We start from the raw sequence: 11,074 nt of genomic DNA, 5'->3' as shown, positions 1-11,074 counted from the left end.
GTCAGTGATGACAGAAGGAGCATCTCGACGCTGATAGGCTTTCGCGACACAGCGTAATGCGAATTTCTCGCCCGAGTTGAAAAATTTTAACTCGCGAGAATGAGGCAAATTTTGCTTTTTCGCATTGCGCCATTCGCATATGCAGACGCAGCTGAGTTCTGATCTGGTGCATCCAATCACAAAGTCGCATTGAAAATACAAGTGTAACTACGGCCTACGTTGTTTAAACTTTGTGTATGTTTAAGAAGAGCCAGTGGACTGAGTTCTTCCAGGTGAGGCATTTTGTGTGGACGGCTAAAACCCCTCAACAGCTGTTGTTAGCTGTCAGACATCGATGATAGAAATTGATCCTGCAGCCAAAACAACGGCGTTATCGAAGACGATGGTGAGGACTTGTCGTACTGCAAACAGAAGTTTGTTCAGCATTAGTTAGGGCTGAGTGAATGAGATATTTTTCGATGATTTACTTTGCTGAGTATTAACACGTTTTTCTGCAAATATCTGAGACCATAAAACCATTAAAATGATGATTACATTCAGGCAATATCCTATCAAACAATAAATAGCATCACAGAACCAGACTGAGCATTAGGTACCAGCTTTTAGTGATTTACAGATTTTAACATAACAATGATTGCAAACACATTCAGTCCATTCTGAAAAATGATTGAAGTTCATTTCCCAGTCGAGCATCTGTTTGTATCATGTTTTTTGTCTCCTTGGGACAAACAGCCCCCCTTTCACTACACCCACAAAAGCAACAGTTGAAAAGATAATGAAAGCAACTCAGGAATGCTTAACTTAATTAAAATAAATTTGATCCAAGACCAACTCTGGCGCGTGTCCTAACATGTTGTTTACCAAACAATAAGACGGTCCTCAGTGAACATCAGGTACAACCACAATAAAAACAGGATGTTTCTCTCATTTCATTCACATAATGATTCATTTTGACGTCGTTACTTCAATATTTCTGCTGTGCCATTACAACTGTCTGCGGCCAAAAGTGGCCACATGAGAATTTCAGTGGAACATTCTTGAATGGATTTCATAAGCAACAGTCCCAGGATGGTCACCAACAGAGAAATAGACTGAACTGCCTCTGCCACGGTGAACATACCAGCAAACCAGAACATTGATGTTGAACAATTATGAAAAGTCATTCTGTTTAATATGTCATTTTTCGTAATAGAGAATTTAACATCTACGCATGGCAACAATGGCAAGATTGTGGTTGTGATGAAGGTCAGGTCAACAAACACTTGGTTCGGGTTTGGGAAAGGTGGGAACTCGAACAAAGCAAACATTTACTGTTGATCTTGGGGCGAGACCGTGGGGCAAATTGGATCAATATGAAGCAACCGGGTTGGTAACACTAAGCCTACACTGTTATTGGTTAATATAGTGATACAAATCCGACTTGTGGATTGATCTAATGCTGGGATCTACAAAAGGCTGCTGGCTGATTCAAACTCTATGTATGTGTGTCCACTGTACACTTTTAATATGCAAACTATTCCAGAAATACACACTTCCAAGTCAAGTCTCAAGTCTTTGAGGGGCAAGTCCAAGTCAAATCTCAAGCATCTGAGCTAGAGTCCGATTCAAGTCTCAAGTCTTCTATCTGGAAGAGGTGGTGGAGAGGACACTGAAGAAACTATGATCCATATTGGATAACCCGGACCACCCTCTCCATCACCTCCTGCAGGGACAGCGGAGCACTTTCCCCAACAGACTGATCCAGCTCCGCTGTCACAAGGAAAGGTACAGGAGAACATTCCTGCCCTCTGCCATTAGACTGTACAATATATCACCTCTGGCCAAATCAAACACAAGACTATAACACTGCTAACTGTTGTTTGCTGTTGGTGATCCTTGCACTAATGGTTTTTACCTAGTTGGTTAACTTATACCATTCTATTTTATTGTATATACTGTGCATTTTTTATTTTCTTTAAATTTTATGATATTCTGCTCTGTTATCTTATTGTATTGTATATATTGAGCATCTTTCAGCTTTCATATTTTTATGTTTACTCTGTAACTTTGCTTGCTGCTACAAACTAATTTCCCCCTGGGGATGAATGTATACATCTATCTATCTATCTGTCTAAAAGTCTTTGAGCTAGAGTCCAAGTTGAGTCTCAAGTCTTCCAGCCGAGTCCAAATCTAGTCTAAAGTATTTAAGATAGCATCCAAGTCAAATCTCAAAGTCTTTGAGTTAAGTCTAAGATCTCTTAGGGTTGTAATGAAAGCGCTATCATCTGCTATCTATGAGTACACGGTATCTGCATAGTTGTTTGGTATTATAGTCACTTAAAACAAGTTATGGCAATATGAAATTTGAAAAAACGAACTGTATTTTGACCTTTAAAATTGATATAGACTCAGGGTAAAGGGGAGATATTGCTAACAAAACTAGGCATGCAATAATAACCGTAATCTATTTTCAATACCAGTTATTGTACAACCGTATCATATTGTACATTGAGTCCAAGTCAAGCCTCAATACACTGTGTGTGACTTAAGTGTGATTTGAGTCCAAGACCCAAGTCTAAGTCCCCATCTCTGTGCTATACTGTGGTAATGTTAACTTGTCAGGGAGTCACCAAAATATTCAAAGCATGCATATTCTGTAGTTTCAATAGTTTGATCCTGCAATCAACGAGCAGATACAATATATGAACCACAAATCATTAGTGTTACTACTATAGATAGTTATCATTATCAGCCTGAAGTGAAATTAGTGTGGTATTTAAGAATTTGGGTAAGTTCTTTTCATTAATGTAAACTGTACTATTAACTATTAGGTAGCTTTCAGTTCATGGTTTGTGTTTAGCTAACATTAGCACTCACCTAGCAACAATAAAAAATCAGATATAAAAATGGCAGTGCTGTGTGCCTCATGTTTTCCGCCTGCAAAGTCTGGTCAGGGCCTTAAGGCCTTTACACACCGGGGGGGTTGTGTTATTTATTTGCACATCAATATTTTTTTTTCGAACAGTTGTTTTTGTCAAAGGGAATACTTTTACACAAAATATGAATATTATGCAGCAAAAAGACGGTCAGGTTTTTTTCTTGCCTTTGCACAACGAATAAAGGCATGAACCAATCACTTTGGGTGGAACAGGTTGAGTTGCTCCTATATAAAACAAGAACACAAAATTTCGAACTTTGTTACTCCTTTCAACCTTGACAAATGCAGAGCATACCAGATCTTACCTTTCACAATAAAAGCTTGAGTCATATAATGTTTGCAGTCGAGTATTTTGCATTTTTGTGTCGTGTATTCGTCACGCCCCCGGTGTGTAAAGGTCCTTAGTGTGCAGATGGTCGGTTGATTGGGGGAAATAGTTAGAGGCTCAAACATTACAAGAATAAACAGACAATATCGTGCCCCATACATTTCCTGTGTGGTACATGGTAAGTTTTTTTACTTGACTGGGTTCTTTACCACAGAGGAATGTTGATTAGCATGATCACATATATAATTCTACATACAACACCTTATTATACACCTTTATTGTACATATACGTATTGTACGAAAATATAATTTAGAGCCTATATATATTGAAACACATTTCATATTCACAACACTTGGATACAGCTTAATAAAGGTCCCTTTACCTCCAAAAATTATATATTGGACGTTTCAGTGACTGCGACAAGTTGTGAATTCTTAAAACATTACATTCTTCAACAGCATGCGAGGTGGTGGAGTCGGATGGCAGACGCTCTTAAAGTGGCCTCCACATCACGCGGCATGGACACGTGTGAGCTCTACCAAAGTCTTTCATGGTGGACACAAGTGGGCCATGTGAACCATTCCTCAGCTGTGACCGAAGAATGAAAAACACTGTCCACACCTGCTGAGCAGACACAGGCTGTTTTTGTGCAAGCCGTCGGTCTGGTGACCAGGCACTAAGCAATAAAGGGATGCCTTTTGTAAAAGACAAGTCATGTCCATTTTCTAGATCAAGAGCACGTCACTTATGCGTCCATTTCAGGCCCACTGCGCAGAGATGCTGTCCTCTGGTCTGTCTTCGGCGCTGCTAGGGCGGGCCTCTTCTGCCTGCTGGGAAAAAAACACAGACACTTCAGGCCATGCCTGATCAGGTGCTGCTGGTTTAGTCATAGTTTAAAGAACAACATAAACCAAAGGAACAACCTTTATCCAATTTTGAAAGTATTTCAATGTAGTTAAACTAATGGTTGGGGTTAGTTTTGTAGCATTGTTGCTGGTAGCAGATTTAATAAATAATAATAAAACAATATCTAGATATGTAACAATTATAATTAATTAAATTATGATTAATTAACCATTCATTAGTACAAAAGAATGCCTGCAGTCAGCTTATGCTGTAAGCCACCATTACCATCATTTAATAGAAGATTCAACCAATTCAATCAGGGCTGCTAGAGTACAGGACTCAAGGTGTACAAGGTCTATTATTTCATATACATACAAATCAAATGATTACAGTCTTTATCAATGAAATATTTATTTGACTAACTACATAACTAAACTACTAAACAGAAAATAAATGAATAAACAATACAAATAAACAAAATTAATGGAATGAATGAAGAATATGATAAACAGTACAATGAATAACAATGAACTACAACTAAAAGAAAAGGATTGCATGTGAGCAGGTAGACTCTGTGACTCAAATCAGTAATTGATGTCTATTAATTAAATCTGACGTTTATACCTGACATTTTACCAAACATGTACCGGTATGCACCGTTCAGCAGCTGAGAGTTTGAGAAGCACCAGCAAAGATTGTGAAGCGCCTTCATATCGGTTTCATTTAAATTGAATTTAGATCATTAGGCCTAAGATACTTCTATCTCACATTATTTTATTTGGTGTCGGAACATCAAACTCATTTACATCTGGGATGGTATTGGAGACCACCCTTCAGCTTCCACATCGACAGTCCAAGAGGTGTAGACGAGAGAAAGAAGAGCTTTCTTGAGAAAGGGGGTGCAGCTTTATGCAAAACACTCTCATCTGGATTATTTTATTCAACCTCATACTTTACAGATTAATACGAGTTACTTACAGATTCCTTTTAATTCTTCTTTATTTGAACTCGGTGCTAGCTCAGCTGCAACATGATGTCAAATAGTTTGATACGAATCGCTGAATTAAACCTGATCAAATAAAGATTGAATGAATCAAAAAATGATACGACAAGACCGCCCCGCTTCTGTTGGTCTGAGATGTGGATTATATCACAGTTGCAGGCAGACAGCTTGTTATCCCTAACTATGACTAACCTTTATAGACTCAGATGTTTTAATCCATATACAGCGGATAAAATAAGTATTGAAGATGTCACCATTTTTCTCAGTAAATATATTTCTAAAGGTGCTATTGACATGACATTTTCACCAGATGTCGGTAACAACCCAAGTAATCATACATACAAAGAAATCCTGACAAATATGTTCAGAAAAATAGAAAGAACTAAAGATCAGAGTTCATAGAAGAGGCCCACGAAACCTTGAAGATTTGAAGACTGTTTGTGTGGAAGAATGGACCAAAATCACACCTGAGCAATGCATGCGACTAGTTTCTCCAAACAGGAGGCGTCTTGAAGCCATCATTACCAGCGAAGGCTCTTGTACGAAGTATTAAATCAATTTCAGTAAGCGTGTTCAATACTATTCAATTCAATGGATTACTTGGGTTGTTACCGACATCTGGTGAATTTCATGTCAATAGCACCTTTAGAAATATATTTACTGAGAAGAATGGTGACGTGTTCAATACTTATTTTACCCGCTGTATATAGATATAATACAGGGACCTACTAAGACTAGGACTAACATATCAAGGAAACGTTTGCTTGAGTTGTGTATGATAATTGGATGTGTCCTCAGGAATGTGGTTGATCTTAAGCGCACAGATGGGGTCACATAACATGGTAGACTCAGTCTTAACAGTCTAAGTGTTAAACGTGACCCCAACTCCATCCAGGCACAGAGACACATAGAGAGTCTCACCACTTAGTGACCTATGGAGGGCGAGAGACCAGTTCCTGCCAGAAGTGCATGCGTTCAGATTGTGTCATAGACATTTCAGTTTGATAAACTCTCTTTGGATGTCCGCTACACTTTTAACATAAAATAAAAGGATAGGGTCAGATTTGTTCATATCCGTCTTTATATAACACTGTCATGCCCATTATACACTGAGAGTCATTGGCTGAGGACTGTCCCCATCTCTTATATTGGAGCTGGATTAGTCGGGGAACACAGGAGACAGGAGAGATGATTAGTGTCCAGCAACTATCCGTATTGTTTAAAGATGGACTTGAAAAACTTGGAACCCATCCTCTCACTGCTATTGGAGGATAAACATTACCAGCAGGTAAATATATATGATTTACGCCCGGGGCCACACTGCCTACACGGGCAGCACGTGTGCATTGCCGAATCTTTTGACAGTAGACTGGCCATCACACCAGCGACATTACTACAGTTCCAATGTGTACATAATATGTCCTAGACATGAAAGATTATTTCTTTTTCAAAATAAAAAAGCACTGTAACGTTTGTTTTCAATGGACAGAACCCCTTCATTTGATTACACAAGGTTTTTATTCTGAAATAGTTGCAGGACACTGTAGTGGAAAATGCAGTGACTTGCACGACATTAATAGAGTACCGGCTTTTAATTGTGGATTATTATTATTATTTATGATGTATTTTATATACACTGCCATTCAAAAGTTTGGGGTCACTTAGAAATGTCGTTGTTTCCCCTGAAAACATACATGAAATGAGTTTAAATAGGAAGAAATGTCATTGACAAAGTTATAATACAAAGTTATAATACTTTCAAACTTTTCTTTCATCAAAGAATCCTCCATTTGCAGCAATTACAGCCTTGCAGACCTGTGGCTTTCTAGCTGTCAATTTGTTAAAGTAATGTGAAGAGATTTCTCCCCATGCTTCCTGAAGCACCTTCCATAAGTGGGATTGGCTTGATGGGCACCTCTTGCTGCTCCCACAACAACTCAACAGGGCTGAGATCCGGTGACTGCGGCGCTCCATGACAGACAGAATACTAGCCGACTGCTTCTTTGCTAAATAGTTCTTACACAGTTTGGAGCTGTGCTTTGGGTCATTGTCCTGTTGTAGAAGGAAATTGGTTCTTTGTTTCTGGCTATTTTCAGCCTGTAATGGAACACACAACTGCTGATGCTCCAAATACTCAACTCGTCCAAAGAAGGCCAGATGTGTTGCTTCTTTAATCAGCGCAACAGTTTCAAGGGTTTTCTGATGATCGGTTATTTTGTTGAAATGATCAACTTGCATTAGCAAACACAGCTTGTCATTGGAAGACAGGATGGGCCTCTGTACGCCTATGTAGATATTTCATCAAAGAGCAGCTGTTTACGGCTACAGTAGTCATTTACAACATTAACAATGTCTACACAATATTTCTGATCAATTTGATGTTATTTTAATGGACAAAACATGTGCTTTTCTTTCAAAAACAAGGGAATTTCTAAGTGACCCCAAACTTTTGAACGGCAGTGTATATATAATGTATCATAGCAATGTGGACACCACACGCGGGCACGCTACAGCAGTTCAGCCAGGGAGCCGCTGTACGCTGCTCACGCATGCGGTGTGGCCCGGGCACCAGCATGCCAATTCCATGTGTGTTTTCAACAAGTGTTAACTGGTTGAGGACACATGTCCCCTGTTGGTATTGCCTATAAAGAACAAACACTTGTGAACATTGCATGTTTTTTTTCTCCCCCCCCCCCGTGGTAGACTTACCTGTCCAAGCAGAAGTGGCTGCAGTGAGAGTCGGTCTGCTGTGTGCACACACAGCGCTGGGCCACCTCCCCCCTCCGCCGCTGCTCAGCCTCAGTGGAGCGTCTCCCACGCAGGGAGCCCTGGTAACTGGACATACCGTATGGTACAGTGTGCCTACAAAAAGACACACAGTGCGCTGAGTGACCAGACAGATAGGGAACCCTGTACATTAGACTGACTACAGACTCCAGTTTCTAACAGGCTTATAATGTTTCACACAGCGTCAGAGAAGCAAATGGAACTCTATGATGATTTTAGAGGCTTCTGTCAGTGGCAGACAGTTTTATACTGGACTCATTATATTGACAGTTGTTTCTAATAGTTTGTCTTCCACCATTGGGACAGAATATAGGAAACACCATTCAGAATAATGCAGTCCAGTACAACAAAACAACCGACTGCAACATCCAACTTAACTACCAAAATATTAAAATAGTTTCTATAACTATTTAGCATAAGTTTTGCAATGATGATTTAATTGTTGGATCGTATAGAGTGTAAAGGTGTACCTACTAAACTAAAGTCAGTGTGTTCTGAATTCAATACATGTTTGAAAGTAATCGCTAGTAAAAGAAAAGTTAAAGTACAAGTTCAAAGTTTGAAAACTATTTGAACTCATAATTCATGTAATATGATGCCGGTAAAGTAATACGTGTCTATGTCAAAAACCCCACAACAACACCGACTAACATCTGGCTTTTGTCTTGGTTGTAAAACACACTTCATTCAAACGACAGAAACAATACAACTCATCAAAACCGTCTCCGTCTCCACCACAACAGTTTTACTGTTTACTAACCCGGTTTCCGGTGCATCCATGACATAAAATGTGACACACCAGGGGAGAAAACAGCAAGGCCAGTTCAGCAGGCCCCGGGAGAGAGTCTAACCTGTGAGCCTGTTGTTAGAGGGTTTACATGCGTTTAAAAATAAAACACGTATACATGCTGCTTTCGGTGGGAAAGTGGAATATCAGCCCCACTGTGATTTAGGCTGATTTGAACAAAAAGTAAGGCATGAGCAAGGCTCTGTTCTACTGTATATGAGCATTATGGTACAGGATATTGGAGGATTGCTTGGCATGTGTAAAATCGAGATTACTGCCTATACTTTGAGGCCACTTATGGGTAGTGTAACATATGCATCTCAGGTCTATATATATATTTGTATCTATCTGCCTTGGGACAATAATGTCATACATACAACTTTCTTCAGAGGTGAAACTGAATTTAAGTGCAGCCAAATGTTGGTAATAATTCCTCATTGTGCAATAAAAGTGTTAACATGCACAACTAGGGCAGGTAGAGTAGGTCAAAGCTGGACAGACCATGAGCTATTCTAGTCTGGGTAATAATGGTACCATTCCTTTTTTTCTCTTCAAAATAAGTATCTTGACAACTACCTACTGGGTTGGCTGGAATACTTTTCCTCTGCGTCTTTTCCCCCATTGGACTTGTGGATGCTGCCACGTTTCCAGGTCTCAGCAGGTAGCTTGGTGAGCACAGGGAGGAGTGATGCTTTGCTGCTCTCACAGCATGCATGTGGTGAGCTGCTCACATTGACTCTGCCCTTAAGTCTTGTTATTTTCTCTCCACATGGCTGTAAATTGTTATGAAGAACAAGCTAACCAAAATGAAAAAAGTGAACATCACAGTCAACTAAAACCACATGGCACCACCTGCTACCTTTGGAGTGCAGCAGTGGTTCTCTTGAACAACCTGGGCAATCAAACCCTGATGGTGTTGGAGGATCTTCAGGCGAACCCAGAACACCTCGTCAGTGGCGAAGGCAGAAATCACAGCGAGGGTGGGCACAGAGAACATCCGGTAAATGGACTTTATAGCGCCTTTCTAGTCCTCCGCTTTGATGCTACATGTCATTCTACCATTCATACACTGATGGCAGGGGCTACCATGCAAGGTACCACCTGCACATCAGGACTAACTAACCCATTCATACACCGCGCGCACAGCCTACGGGAGCAATTTGGGGTTAAGTGTCTTCCACGGATCGAAGCGCCGATCTACCTCTGAGCCACAGTGGCCCGACCAGTTGGATCCAGCCCATCCAAGACCAACACATATGACATATGACAGAGAAACGCATATGTTGACCAAAAAACGACTATATTACGACTATACTTGCCTGAATGCACCACAGTTTAATCATACAAGCCTGACACGTCATCATCAGAGGTAACGTTAGGCAACAACATGAACATCAACAACGTCTCACAGCCTGGCACAGCGGCCACATATTCACACACACAGCTGACAGACGCAACAGCATCATTAGTCAAGTGTATGGACAGAGGTTCACCGGCACCAACATGCCCAGTAACGTTAAAAATCACTCTTTAACACAGTGGCCACATAAATCACATAGATGGGAGCATACATCAGCATAACACATCAGCATAAAACATCAGCATCCATCCATTATCCGTAACCTCTTATCATATTCAGGGTTGCAGAGGGGCTGGAGGCGATCCCAGCTGTCATTGGGTGAAGACTACTCCCTGGACAGGTCGCCAGACTATCGCAAGGCACCCATTAAACAATGTATTGAAATAGGCCACTACAGTCCTTACATTATAGATTGGCTTATTTTTAATGATTACAGCAGAAGACAAGGGGGCTTGACGTTGAACACGGATATGATTTCATCATAGTTTCCTTCAAAGGAGAGCAGGGTCAAAGAGTTCAGTCCGTATGATGACCTGATGACAGTTTTTATCCGACTGACAGTTGGAAAGAGTCTTTCAACAGTACAGCAGCTTGTTATGGGGAACGTTTGGGTGACCAGGGGCCACATGTCTTTATTATTTGTTGAGGAGAAACCAGCGCAGGAGTCGATCTTGGTAGAGACTGATGAATGAACTTGAGCAAAAAACATGTTACGAATTGCATTTGGGATTTCAGGCCACTATCAAATAACCTTGTTGTAATTACTGTTAACATATGACATTGGTAGTGGCAAACCCCTGACAAGTGAAATGTTATTTGTACTATCCCTCTAATTGCCTTCACTTATTACTCTGAAAAGGAATAAGCTCATACAGAGAAAGGATGGATCAGATTATATTACCATGTGTGCCTGCGGACCAAATGGTATTGAGCAAAAGAATGCAATGTGCTCTTCTCACAGTTTGTAGTCTCTTTTGAAGGCACTGCAAAAAGTGCTCCCCTTTCATGAGATTGAAGGATTTTGAGGCAGGTTCTAAAAGGATCT

At 40.3% G+C, this 11,074-nt stretch overlaps 1 protein-coding gene across 3 annotated transcripts in view; it reads right to left on the bottom strand.

Annotated features, from left to right (window-relative positions):
- Window positions 1–285: 285 nt before the first annotated feature.
- Window positions 286–11,074, bottom strand: part of LOC306797815 (endothelin-3) — a 35,352-nt gene continuing 24,563 nt past the window's right edge. Inside the window, exons 3-4 of one of the 3 annotated variants that reach the window (XM_079297250.1) lie at window positions 7,805–7,957; window positions 286–4,073 (exon numbers count right to left, since the gene is read on the bottom strand). In XM_079297250.1, coding sequence (XP_079153376.1) covers window positions 3,992–4,073; window positions 7,805–7,957 — 235 coding nt within the window. In that variant the 3' untranslated portion in view covers window positions 286–3,991. Of the gene's footprint in view, window positions 4,077–7,804; window positions 7,958–11,074 lie in introns of all 3 variants that reach the window. The other 2 variants (XM_079297251.1, XM_079297249.1) reach the window with 2 other exon arrangements.

The sequence above is a fragment of the Melanostigma gelatinosum genome, assembly GCF_949748355.1.
Source record: "Melanostigma gelatinosum genome assembly, chromosome: 3".
NCBI lineage: Eukaryota > Metazoa > Chordata > Actinopteri > Perciformes > Zoarcidae > Melanostigma > Melanostigma gelatinosum.
Note: the sequence above shows the minus strand (reverse complement) of the source record. Positions and strands in the feature narration are given on the sequence as shown.